Source organism: Lathamus discolor, chromosome 2 (assembly GCF_037157495.1).
Source record: "Lathamus discolor isolate bLatDis1 chromosome 2, bLatDis1.hap1, whole genome shotgun sequence".
Lineage (NCBI taxonomy): Eukaryota > Metazoa > Chordata > Aves > Psittaciformes > Psittacidae > Lathamus > Lathamus discolor.
The window spans coordinates 141,945,613-141,959,782 of record NC_088885.1 but is presented as its reverse complement, the minus strand read 5'-3'; the positions used below and the strand labels follow the sequence as shown (position 1 = coordinate 141,959,782).

The following is a 14,170-nucleotide window of genomic DNA, read 5'->3' as shown; positions in this document are numbered from 1 at the left end:
TATAAAGTACCCTAAATAATAAAGCTACCTGATGCAAGTTTCTTGAAAGCTTACATCATGGATAATTTTACAGAGACTGAAGATGCCAGAAAAGATAAAGAATTTTGGGATTTGGAGTAGACAAAACTGCCCACAGCTGTGCAAACAGTGCAGCGATGTGTTGGACATGTTTTGGTACTGCTAGAATAAAGGGTTCTTAAAAAAGAATCATACTAGCATTTCATAAGCTGATGAAACAGAGGTCACCTTGGAGGGACTCTTTTCAGCGTGATAACTGAAGCAGCCACTTTTACAAATCAACAACTTCTGAATGGATTAAAGGAAATGGCTGGTCCATTTGTTGGTGTAATGCGATTTCTTACTATAGCTGAAATGGATTGGCTTATAAATAAAAGCTCGGAAGTGGGATTAGCAATGTGCATATGAATGTGCAGCATGTGCCCAAGACTTGTGAACATCAAATGTAAAAAACGTTTTTTTGGGAGCTAGGCTACAAGGTAGATGACCTGTGAATCAGTTGGTTGATAAGACTTGATTGGATTTGTTGTTTTTTTTTATGAATAGGCTATGTAGCTGACCCTTATGCATGAGCAAGATGGAAGAGGACTTTTTAATAGTATATTTTATTTTACCTTTTTGTTTGTCTCTGCTTGTGATGCTTAGACCTTTTATCCCTTGTTTCAAGTGTTGGTGTTGCATTATTCTGTCAGTGGAAGCAGGAAGACCCAGCGTAAAACTGGTGAACAGCGAACAGCAGAAAAAGCTGACATTTCCTAGGATATTTGAGCAGGGAGTAGGACACTTTCCTCTCTGTGTCTATTTCTGCACTTGAGTTTTAGGATGGCAGGTGATGAAGTGGTGTTTGTAACCTGCAACAAACATTCCATATTTTTTTTTTCCATCTGGTAGCCAGAAAACACTTCTTGTGCATAACATGCAAATTGTTGACAACACTGGATTTCTGGACTGAAAGGACGAGTACTGTCACTGGGGAAAAGAGCAACCAGACTGAAGAAGCAGTGCTGCTCTATTTTCAGGGGCAGAGAAAGTGTCCTCCAAGGAACTGAACAGAGGGAAAATGTGAAGGAAGTTTTACATCAGGAGGAAGCAGCATTGAGTGGGGTTGAGGGCAAGTGAGGACTGGTAGGCTGTGAACAGCAGACAGAAGAGGACAAGGGGAGTTAAATGTTTCCAGTTGATAGCAGGTATCCAGAAAGTAGCTGAGAGATGCCTTTAAAAGCTCCAGACAGTTGAATGAAGAAGGATGCCTGAGATCTTTGGACTACCTCTCTGGCAGTTCAGCCCAGCTGGTAAGAAGGTCAGTAATGTTCTAAAAATATCTAAGCAACCAAGGCATCCTGAAACCAACATGTATATCATTTTGTTGATAAAGTAGGCTTCTGAATTTGGTAGTCAGTATGCAATGCTGTTAATACATGTACTTACTAAATATTGCAAAATATCTCAATGTGTAGGTGATTTCTTGAGACTTGCCAGGATGCTGAAGGAGAATAACATCTAACTGATCTTCACAGTGATTCTCCATACCATGGTAGTGGGTAAAACAGTACAGAAAATTCTGAAAGTATTCAATGGGATACCCACATAGGAAAAGTAGAATGTTTTGATTTAGGAGTGGAATAAAAGTCCAAAAAGTTCACTGTCTTTTGAATATAGATGGAATGAAGATAAGTCTTCTGAGGCCTAGATTAGAATAATCAGAAGGACATATATCGATAGTGAGAGAATGAAATGAGCTGAAAAATGGGAGTAGTTTAAGCATAAAATTATGATATTGAGAATACAATTAAGACTTCTAAAGGAAGTGAAGAAATAGTTTCATAATAAGCAGGCAAAATTGTTCATTTACGAGCATAAATTTAGTGAGATTTATACCACTCATTGAAGTGAAATGCCACTCTACAGTTAGTCTCTCTCCAGAAGAATGGTGGGAAACGTGGATTTTCTGACATGTGGGGAACTTCAGAGAAAATAATTCTGAGTGGTTAAGGCCCAACATCTTGATAAAGATAGCACTGAGTTTTCTGTGTAACTCCAAAAAATGATGGCTTCATACCCAGACCAGCATGGTACTTGGGAAATGGTGTCTTTGTGGTCAAAAAAACTTTATAACACATGAATGTTTTTGAGAGTAGTATCTAGGAAAAGTAGAGAAGTTATATCATTTCTGTCTTTGGCAATGGTACAATAACTTTTCCCGTGCTGAGCAGTATTTTTGGTGCCCATAAGCCTATTCATAAAATGGTAAGGGATTGATCAAAGGACTGGATACTTTGCCTTGTGGTGAGACATTCTGGAATCTTGCTCTGTTTATCTTACCCATGAGAAGGCTAAGGCTTGACCTGATCAGAGTGTCTGCATTGGGGAAAAAAAAAAAAAAACCATTGAAAAACTTAACAATTTGGCAGGCGAAGATACAAAAAGGTCCCGTGATTGCTAGCTGAAGTTCAAAATTCCACAACAGATTTTCAACAGTGAGAGTGATTAGCCCTGTGATATCTTAACAAAGGTTATGGTGGTTTCCTACCGCTGACAGTTTAAAAATCAAGATTGAATGGTGTCTTAAATTATATGTTTTAGTAAAACGCAAGTTCTGTGGCTTCTTTATATAGGACATTGGGCTAATTGTTCATAAGGATACCCTTTGACCTTGATTCTCTTAATTCTCTTGAAGACAACGACTAGAGTCAAGCTAGTAATTCCATGCCCCCCTTCTTTTTTTGTTGTTATCGAAGTTTTCTGTCCAAAACTTACTCTTTGCTTTTACACAGCTCTAATGACAAATAGATGTTTTTCTTGGCCAGCATCTGTTCATAGCCTGTCAGATGGTTTTTAACTATAATGACCTTGCAGTCTTACAATGTTAGTACATTGGTACACTGTGTAATATTGGTGTACCTGTAAGGCTGTATTCTTTGTTCCATTCTTTGGTACCCTGAAGATATATGGCAAGTATATTTTATTTGGTTTTACTGAGATGCGTGGGATATCTTTATAACACTAAGTGAATTCTTTCTACAAAAAGTGCAGCTTGCAGTAGTCTTTTAGTTGCTTCCCTCCTCTGAGTCCTGTCTGCACACCTAATATTTACAGTAATGAATGTCTTAGAGACATTACTGATAGATCTGAACTAAAATCCAGGTACCAGAATTTATGTGGCTGCAATTCCAGTTAGGGCAAGTGTGCCATTGAGCTGGCCATTGTACCAGTAAACCCAGTTTCTGACTTCAGAGAGTTTGAAAGACCAAAGATTGCCAAAGTGACACAGAGACCAGGCAATGAGGGATATTAAGCACTTAAAGAGCACATTAGCCTGTCCCTCTAAATAATGTTTAGGTAATGATGTTTTCTATTGCTTGTTTCTCTGCCAGGCCCTCCTCTTTCTCTAATTGATTTTGGATTCATTTGTCTGTTTCAGTCAGGATTTTATGAAAGTGTAAAAATACCAGATTCTTGTGGTGAACTGAAGCATCAAGTTCAAAAGATATTTGTGACACCTAAAAAGTGGGTATACAAGAAAGACACAAATTAGTAGCAGTTGTTGTGGTATGGTTTGCAAGACAGTAAGATCACAGAAAATCAAATGCTGTTAGATCTCTTGCTTACAGAACAACTTGTATTCTTGTGGGGAACAGGCTAGACTCATTTTGCACTATTGATTCTCTTGTGATTTCAAACAGTCATAACAATTCAGTTAAAACTGCTTCAGCGATATAGCTTAAATACATTTGATCCAGACAAGAGTTAATTAGCTGACATTTGATTTTACTTGGTATGGATCCAAACCATGAAACTTTGAACACCCTTAGAGTTCATTCAGTGTTTGGGTACTAGTCTGTGTTCTCAAGTAACCTTTTCAAACTTGGCAGCTTTAATCCTAGATCTAAAATAAGAAAGCACCATAGCAAATCGAGCCTGTAAATGGTTTTTCTTTATACTCCAGATATTTAGTTGTAGAAGCAGCAGGCAGAAGGAATAGAAAAATGTGTTATCTGTATAAAGGTGTGTGTTTGTGTGGTGTTCGCACCCATGCACATACTTACATGGCTGTGCAAAACATTAGTCCTTCTGCAAAGACCTTACAATCTTAAACAGACAGCCAGGGCAGTCACGTACTGTGATACCTAGAGGATGGTGCTGACTTGGAGCATGTGTGCATTTTCAGTTTTATGATGTGACGACAGCAGCGCTCTGATGCTGGTTAGCATTTGTAGACCCTGTGGAAGGAGCAAGTTTCCATGAGGGATTTTTTCGGAGGAAACCTGTCTGCCTGGCACACACACTTGAGGGAGGAGGGTGTTACAGGCAGGGTCAACACAGGGATGAGTAGTGTGATGTTCTACGTTGCATGTGTTGCAGCTGGATACTTGGAATGTGATTGACCATGTTTTGTAAGTTTGTTATTTTTTCTTGCAGTCTAATACAGAAAGAAAGTTATGAAGAAATTTGAAAGGAAGTGTATAGGTTTTTGTGTTGAACACAGGCACTGGCTTCCTCCTTCAAAGAGGAATTATATGAGAATTGAAGAAGCTGTATGTGATAAGAATGCATTGTATTTGCTATGTTAAGAAACTAAGATGGAAAGGGAAGACTTTGGGACAGGGGGAATTCAGTAGGATTTAATGATAGCCTTTGTATGTAGGGGCAAAGAGAGAAAGTTAAGTTGGTATCTTCAAGATGGCTTACTGATGTGACAACGAAACCAGTGCTGTGATACTTGATTTGCCAAAATATTTGTTCAGTATCCAAGTAATGTAGTAGTAGACCGTACCATGATTTTCCCTGCATTGGATCATGTTGAACTGTCACGGAAGTCAGTATGCTTGCCATGAAGGTCTGAAAAGAATATAGGCAACAACAATGTGGAAGACCACCAGTTCTATGATATACTTCATGGTAACTTACTGTATGCAAAATACTTGGAAATTTTTCAATGTCATGCTTGAGCAGTGCAGTGGAAAGTTTTCAGATTATTTTATAAAGTTCACTGGTTGTATTGCATCATATAAATCATATTATTTCCCCTTACGCCCTTATCATTGTATAATTCTTCAGTGTTTTTTTTTCCTTAGTGTGATTAAAAAAAAGGAAAAATATCTGATGCATTTTTAGTTTTTTGTTATAACTTAATCAACTAGGAGAGCAACAAGGAAAGTCATCGCTATGTGACCATTAACTGTGTGACCATCTTGAACTCTATTATCCAAAGTCGGTGAGTTAAAGTTTTGATGAACTGAATCTCCCAGTGTTTCTGTAAGAGGGGAAAAAAAAATGCAGGCATAGAAATTATAAATAATTTTTTAAGGCTGGTCAAGAGATAAAGAAGAGAGTCTAGATGTCATGCTTTGGGGAACCTCCACACGTGAAATTTTTGGAATAAATCTATACAACTTACAAAATTACTGTATTATTCAACTTCTTCATATATCTTGTGTTGACCTTAAGCTGTGAAAGATATGCCCTCCATCTCCAAAAAAAGGATAACACAGGATAATGGAGGATCGTTTTATGCTGTTAGCTCCTTTTCATGTTGGAGTATGTTAGGACAAAGCTATGGCTGAAGCTCAGAGAAATCAGCGTAATTAAATTTGCCTGCAACACTCCCAGGTCCAGGTTCCACTGAGCAGCTTTCCGGCCATTCTTCCCCAGGAATGTAGCATTGCATGGGGTTGTTGCGACCCAAGTTCAGGACCTGGCGAGTTGGTTGTCTTCCCTGCTGGCTTCTTTTTTGGCACATGAGGACAACCTGCTCTTCCACCTTTAAGATTTCCTTCTTGAATGTTCAGCCTTCCTGGACCCCTTTGCCCTTCAGGAGTACCTCCTAAGGGACTCTGTTAACCAGGCTTCTGAACAGGCCAGGATCTGCCCTCTGAAAATCCAAAGTAGCAGTTCTGCTGCCCCCCCTCCTTACTTCTCCAATAGTTGAAAAGTCTATAATTTTGTGATTGCCATGCCCAAGATGGCCTCTAGCCATCACATTACCTACAAGTCCTTCTGTGTTTGTAACAACAGGTCCAGTAGGGTGCCTTCCATAGCTGGCTCACTCACCAGCTGTGTCAGGATGTTATTTTCCACACGCTCCAAGAACCTCCTAGTTTGTTTCCTCTCTACTGTATTGTATTTCCAGCACACATCTGGTAAGTTGAAATCCCCCATGACAACAAGGGCCAGTGATTGAGAGACGTCTCCCAGCTGCTTATAAAATATTTTGCCTGCCTCTTCATCCTGGTTGGGTGTTCTACAACAGACTGCCACCATGATATCAGCCTTGTTGGCCTTCCCCTGATTCTTACCCAGAAACGCTCAACCCTATTGTTGCCATCAAGCTCTAGACTATCAAAGCAATCCTTAACATACAGGGTTTCACCACTGCCTCTCCTTCCTTGCCTATCCCTTCTGAAGAGTTTATAGCCATCCATCACAGCACTCCAGTTGTTTGAGTCATCTCACCATGTTTCCATGGTGGCAACTATGTCATGATTTTCCTGCTGCACAGTGGCTTCCAGCTCCTCCTGTTTGCTTGCCATGCTGTGTGCACTGGTGTGGATGCACTTCAGTTAGGCTATTGATTCTGCCACTGTTTTGGGGGGAGAAGCCTTAATAGCTGTGTGACCATTCTCAGGCACTTTTGTCATTTCTAACACATCATTAAGTCTTGCTTCTCTGCTGCCTCATGGATCTCCATCCGCTACCTGCACTGAGATGGTGGTACACTGAAGGACCTCGGCTAGAACACCATCCCATAAACATAGGTGTACTGCCCCCAGTCTTATCTCTAGTGGGCCTCATTTTATTCTTTTCCCCCTTCAAATCCAGTTTAAAGCTCTTTCAGTGAGCCCCACTAACTCCTGTGCAAAGATCATTTTACCCCTTTGAGACAGGTGTACCCTGGTACCTTGCCTGTTGCCAGCAGGCCTGCTGTTGTATAGCTTCTAGTTGTATCTGTGTATATATATTTATATTCATATATATAGTCGCCTTTAGCTGAAACCATGCCGTTCAGTGGTTGGTCTGGACCTAGAATCATAATCATACACATGCTGTATATGAGATCTGACTTCACCTGATTGAAACTCCAAAGAAAAGTGTTTGAGTGGCAAATAAAATCAGACATCTTGCATCTTCACTGCTTTGTTCTATTTAATTCTTTTGTATAGTACAGGCTTCTCTGAGGAATCTTGAACAAGCTGAAGGTACAGATTTACTAAGAGATCCAAGGAGACTAAAAAGGGATTCAGAAGACTACAGGATTGCCCACCATGTGTTAAGCAACAATTGTTTTGGAGTACATGGTCACATTATTTGATGTGGTTACAGATAGGCAATTCCCTGCTGACAGTGAGATGAGGGATGTATCCAGGCCTAGATCATCATCTGTTTATTTCTCATATGTCTTTGAAGATGTGGCTTGTGAATGAGAATAGTAGCAACATGAAGTGTAGGAAAAAGTTATATCTGAAGTCTTGTGGGCAACAGGAGGTGGGAACTGGTTTAGGATTATAAGGCAGTTGGCCTGATAGGAAGCGTTGTTACATAAGGGTTATCAGAGAGGCCAAGAATCATACATATACCCTAGAGGGTAAGGATGCTATTCCCATCAAGTGGTTCTCACTGTGTGAGTCTGGTGCCAGAGGACTCCAGTACTCAAAGCGTCCCACTGGCTGAGCTGTTTCACACTGATTGCTTGCCTTCTTGTCCTGCCTGCCACCCACTAGGATTATTTTGTACAAGATCAGAGTTGAATGCTGTTGGGCTGAACTTGGTGAGGCATGTGTGGGGGATGGGAACAGAGAGGGAGTGGGAATGTGGTGTGCAGATGTGTGAAGGTGAGAGTAAAGCTTATCAGCTACCAGTTGCAGAGGGTGGTGGGCTTTTTCTTTTCCTGGCTCTGCTGGCGAAGTCATCCATCGAACAACCTCAATTATCCATCCATACAAGATAAAAGTACCAGAGTACTATGTTAGGGTGTGAATACTTCTAAGTTTTTAAAAGTATAACCATTAGACGTAGTCCTTGTTCTTTTGGCTAGCTGCTCTGTTAAAAAGCTCTTGAGACCCTAAAGACACTTTCCTTCTGTTGCATGGTATTTTTTAATTTTGTTTCCAGTAAACAGAGTTTGAACTGGCAAATTTCTGTGAAGTCCTGTAGCCAGTTTAGTATTTAAACCAGACCTGTTAAGTTATGCTGTTTTCAGGAATGTTGTGAGCCATCCTCCCTCTGCTATCCTGCTGTGCTGACTCTGCTTGAGGAGTTGACAGCCCATGGGGACAAGGCAGTGTTTGGTGACTCTGTGGAAAGGCAGGATAATAAAAGCTCATAAGGGCAAAAGTAATACAGCTGAGGTTTGTGTTGCAGTTATCAGCCAAGTAATTAAAGAAAACAAAAGGGGGGAAAGAAAATCAAAACTTGAGAATAGAATTGAAGGCACAGCAATTGGTGACCTAAAATGGTAATCTCCTTCAGTAATGTCCGTGCATATTGTTTTCAGCCTATTTTGGTAGAAACTTGTAGAAAAAGGCTTCTGGAAGTTAAAATTGCTACTCTTTTCTTGGAAATAATTGTCTTGATGTTCTTATTAGAAAGATCAAGAAAAGGCTGCAAGAAGAGAGTTTTTCCAGAACTGGACCCTTGAGAGCTATGGGACAGCGTTGCTAGTGCTGTACCTGTTCTGCAGAGAATTCTCTACTCTTAATAATATTGCTTTCTTCACATGTCAGAAATTGCAGTAGTGTGGTCGCTGGATTTCCATAAACATATCATTCCAGGTGCATGTACCAGTGTGCTCTTGTTCATATATTTTGTTGTTGTGTGCTTATGTTCCCAGCTTCAAACTAGAATTCAGCACCTGGGTTTTGCTTAAGTTATACTGGTGAACTTTATATAGCTTGGTCTCTGCTTGCCGGTACTTTTGTTTTCAATGTGTGTAAATTCATTGAATTGCCCTATGTACAATAAAAAATGTAGAGATTGCATTTCTCTTTATTCACTTGCCAGTGCAGATGTATGAGAGTGAAGCGCACTTTCAGAAACTTCCTTTCAAAACTGTTTGTAACCATGTGGTAGATAAGTAACACTTTAGAGAGAAGAGGACCTCTAGCCAAAATAATTTCCAAATGATCTCAAAGTGCAATTTATCTTCTTATTTTGCAGCTAGCTATGGACCAAATCCAATTTGCAAAGGTTGTTTATCTTGTTCAAAGGATAATGGGTGCATCAGATGCCAACACAAGTTATTCTTCTTCCTACGAAGAGAAGGAATGAGACAGTATGGTGAATGCTTGCATTCCTGCCCATCGGGATACTACGGACTCCGAACGCCAGACATGAACAGATGTTCAAGTGAGTTTATATTTTTTTTTTTGAGCCCTTACATTCACTGTTGTAGGAAGGCCATAACTCGTGCTCAGTTTTTAAAATGATATGTTGTGGAACATAGTGATATTTTCACAGATGTCTCAAGATCATTATAAAACTTCTTTGCTAAAGAACATCCCAACTCAGTCCAAGATATGTAACATTCAGCAGATTAAATAGTCGATGCATTAGCCTAGTTTTTATTGTTGTGGCTATTTTTATTGGTTTTATTGCTTTAGTTAGGAGGGAAGTTGGGGAAAGTATGATGATCTAAGCAGATATTCCTAATTTTAACAAACAAATTCCCACTATACGAAGAAAAAAAGGATTAAGCATTAATTTAACAGTGCCTCATGTAGGTACTAGTCAGTACATACACTAATATATGGGTGGGCTTCTTGTCATGCTTTTTGTTCCCACACAAATTTCATGTGACCAGACACCTCGCACCAGACATACTTTAATATGTAAGTGTTGCTATTTTAATAAAACAGATGTACTATTAAAACCAAACAAACAACCTTTCACTTTTAGTACTGCATTTTATTTGGAAATTTACAACCTGCTAATGTGCAACAAGATTCCCTGTTTGCATGTTTGTGCCTAGAAGCACAACTGTTAAAGTCAACGAGTGCTCTGGTATCTCTGCACATTATTTCATTGCTGTCTGGCAGTTGTGCTGATTCATATCAAGATTTCCATATGCTCATATGTGCAGTGTTACCCATATGGATTATTAATTGTTGTTATTACCTCTAATTCATATTTATGGGTTTTTTTTTTGGTATGTGTGTGTGTGTGTGTGTCATAGTCTAACCGGAATTAGGTCACTGAACCTAGGAACCTGAAGTGAGAAATAGCTTTACTTTGCTTCCTGGAATAATCAAGTGTCTGTTCCATGAATGACATTCTCCCCCTCAGTACTGTGACATGTCACTGGCATGCACCACATTGTGAGAAAGTGGGTGCTGGCTTTCACATCACATATGATCTTCAGAGCTATGTGAGGTCAGCCCGTAGCAATCTGAGCTGGACGATGAGCGCTCATAGCCATGCTTGGACCTGTCCCCGCCCATGGAATGATGTCCTGCCTCTCTTTCCCCATTCCCTGTGCAGGCTCCATGGATATGGTATTCTTCAGGTTGTGTTCCCAACTGCTGTGTAATATTGCCAAATGCTGCCTAATCTATACCAGGTGGCTAGGTTTTGATGAAAAATTAAATGAGACCACTATATGGTTTATGTATCCTTTCTGTAAATTAATTTAGGATTTGGACTTCATTTTCATAACATGTTTCAGCAACTTGTCCACTTTAAACCTTTCAAAACCGTGCTGTAAAAACTTGCCCATGTAAAAATGTTTTTGAATATAGTTACAACTTCGGGAAATAGATTAACTTATCTGTATTACCCTGTACTGTGCTTATGAAATAGAATAAGTCGTCTGTACTGGCAAGTCTTTCTTTACTTCCTTAAAAAAAAAAACACACCAAAACCAAAAGATTATTTGCCGAAGGTGGATGGTGAATTCAATATAACTTTTTTCATTTTTACCACTTACTGAAAGTGGCCATTTCCCTGAATTACGGGATTAGTTTTGAAAAGCATAAATGTGAGTTGTGTCCAACCCATGTTGGCATGTGTTGAGCGCTGGATACTTAACTCACCCTCATGCCTTTGACAGTTTCCCTCCTGTGAGAATAATTATGCAGTTGCGTTTACCGGCCAGTTTTGATTCTCCTCCAATGATTTTTGTATTGTATATTTTTATTTTAGTGTAACTGCCAACTGATGTATTTATAAATCACATCTTTTTTTTTCCTTGGTTTGGTGATCTTGCATGGCACATACATTGCATTGTGGACACACAAACATTTTGAATGTGGATTAAAGTTAAAATGAGCATTCTTAAGTAGAATAAATTTCTTCCTGCTTGATGTTAGATACTTTCAGGTATGCTTATTTACAGACTCCATTGCTCAGATAATACTGTCTCAGCTAAAAATAATAAAAATTCTGGCCATTTAAAAGTCCTTCTGGGAGTTACAGGGCTTGAATTACATAAGTTAAAATTATTTCTGCCTTATTAATGTCTTTATAGGCACAAAAGCTGCTTAATATTTTATTACTGGAATGCTTGCCCATTTTTGTTAAACAAGCTATAGAACATATTTTTATGGAAAGTTGACATGATTTTAAAATCCAAACATATTTAGTGCCATATGTAACACAACAAATGGAACAGCTAAGTGCAGCAATTCTAAAATGATGGAAATTTTGAATTTCAGGACTAGCTTTCTTTTCTACATGTAAGCTGTATGTGTGTCTTGAATTTGCTAAGTGGTTCTAGACTGTTTTTCTAGTAGCAGTGAATCATGTAATTTGAGACTGTTTGCCTCTAGAAGTCGATGTAGAGTTTCCTGCTGGAGATATTTTTCATCTTGAGCACTGCAGTATGAAAATGCGGTACATTTGGACATGAAATTGGAAAGTGTTGTGTCTCTTCTGTAGAAGAATACCCAAGAGAAAAGCTACACTTTGTTAGTTTTCCAAGAAATTTTAATAATTACTGACTTTGAACTGAACTGCTCCAAAAAGAAATAATCTCATGAGAAAAAAAAACCAAAGCCAAATTAAAGAGTAAAATGAAATCTGTCACCTGAGTGGTTGGTTTAACATAGACTTGATCCATTAATCAGACCAATCTTGAACCTTTCAACTTCGTCTGTATCCATAGTAACTTCTACAATTTTAGGGGGAGGAAGCAGTCAGTGTTGAGAAATTACAGCTCCCTTCAGCTTTGGTTGGCTACTCCATTTGTTTAGGTTCACCTTCTTTCTTCACAGGAGGGCTTGGCACTGCTAAAAGTGTAATTTCCCCTTCCATGTGCCTTCAGTAAAATCAAGATAAAGAGAAGCTTTTAAATAAATTGAGCATTTATTAAGTACCTGTAGTAAATTCACTGTATTAGGAAAGTTCTTTTGTTGGCTTTTTTTTTTTTAACTTTGTTACAAAATAGCAAGGCATCATTAATATATCATGGCTTGACTATTTCTAATGTAGTATAGCCGAGCATATGGCTGTCTGAAACTATTGTAGTCAATGCAATTGTAATGGTCTGCTGAGGGGTTAAATTACCACAGGGACAGCACTGTTTGCTTTAAATATTTTTTCTGACTTTCTAGAAATAGGTTTCATTACATTTGTGTTTGTTTCCTTCCAATATGGCCTTATCTCGTTAAAACAAACTTAATATAGCATTTGGGATTTTGAAAATTAAGTTGAATGGCCAGAAATTGAGGTCTACCTGTCAATATTTTATAGGCTTCTCTCTTTCATTGTCTTTTCTTCCTTCAAGTAGTTCTAGATTTCTTTTTAATTTGGATTAGTTTATTAATTTATTTATCTATCTATTTATTTTTAGTTTTAGCCTTTGTGCTTTGATGGAAAAGTTTTATTCCATCTGTCTGGCAACAAAAATCATGACAGTGCTTTGAATTAAGATTTATTAAGTCTGTAGTCAATTTAGATTTAATAAGGCGATTGTATATTTGTAAAGTAATAATTGAAAACACTGTGGTTTGACATTTATTTAAAAGATCTCAACTAATAATGAATTGGGATTAGAACTTACTGGAAATGTATCATGAAGTCTTTATTAAGTGAATTTAATTTAGAAAATATCCTCACTATAGTATTTTATAATTAGGATGTTGTATTCCAAGCATTGCTTTCTATGAAATGGTAGACCTGTGGTAAACTTCAGTATCTGTTGTGGTCAAGTGACTGTGTGTGTCATTCTCTAGAACTCATGTTTGGCCCCAGCCCTGTAGCTTAAAAATCTTTATTTGTATAATAATAATAACAATAAACCTGTAACTACCTATGCTATAGCTGCTTAGGAGGTTAAATATCTAATATAGATACTCCCCTGTAGGCTAAAGCTCTTTTACTTATAGTTTTCCTTCTCTCCTTACTGTTTCCTCAGGGACTTTCCTGAAAGTTTTGGTCTCTCTTTCCATTGGTTGTACAAATGAATGCTCCATCCACTTTAAGCACTTCTCGCATCATAGCTTTCTTCAGCATCTTGCATCTGTCTCCCTCTTTTGTTAGCAATAGCACAGTCTTTGCCTCTCATGTGCCCCTTGTGTCCTCAAGATGAGCTACAAAACCTGTAGTCTGTCTGGATTTTTGAAGTATTTCTCAGCTCAAGAAATTCTGGAGAGGATTAGCATGGAAGGTGGTGCTTGATCATGACAGATTGGTGTGGAGTGCCAATGCACACGTCAGGATGGCAGCGTGAAGTCTGTAGTACCAATGCTGTTTTACTGACCAGCAGAGGGATGGGAGCAGGAGTTGGAAGGAGTGAGTGTGATGGGCATGGGGCCGATCTGGTCATAGGTGAAATTAGGAGGTTCTGGGGTAGAAGAGGCAGAGATCTGAGGAAAGAATAGTGGGGGCTGTGAGTCAGAGTTCATGTGAAAGACTCAAGTATTTAATGCTTTGGACCAAGCAACAGTTGTCACTCCCCAGGATAACCAACCTCACAAGCTGTGGGCCCAGAGGCTTCTTTGGGATGCTGCCTTAAAGACTGAGTTTGACCTCCAAAAGTAAAACACTAACTGTAGTGAATCATCTGTTACTTTGACTTCTTAAATGCCTCAAGCAAAGATTGCCAAGCCCTTCAATTGAGTAATGCCATGTTTCCTTCCACATATAGCTTCAGTCAGCAGCTTCTCTTTGCAAAATATGATCATTATCTCTCCACCTTGAAGGTGTTCAGGGGAGTTATCTT

The 14,170-nt window shown here is 38.8% G+C and overlaps 1 protein-coding gene across 5 annotated transcripts in view; it reads left to right on the top strand.

Moving 5' to 3' along the window:
- Positions 1-14,170, top strand: part of RSPO2 (R-spondin 2) — a 104,912-nt gene that overhangs the window by 50,988 nt on the left and 39,754 nt on the right. For all 5 annotated transcript variants that reach the window (XR_010610267.1, XM_065668812.1, XM_065668816.1 and 2 more), the window contains one exon: positions 9,172-9,360. Coding sequence is in view for 4 of the 5 variants with exons in the window: in XM_065668812.1 (XP_065524884.1) it covers positions 9,172-9,360 (189 nt within the window). In the remaining variant the exon portion in view is untranslated. The remainder of the gene's footprint in view (positions 1-9,171; positions 9,361-14,170) is intronic.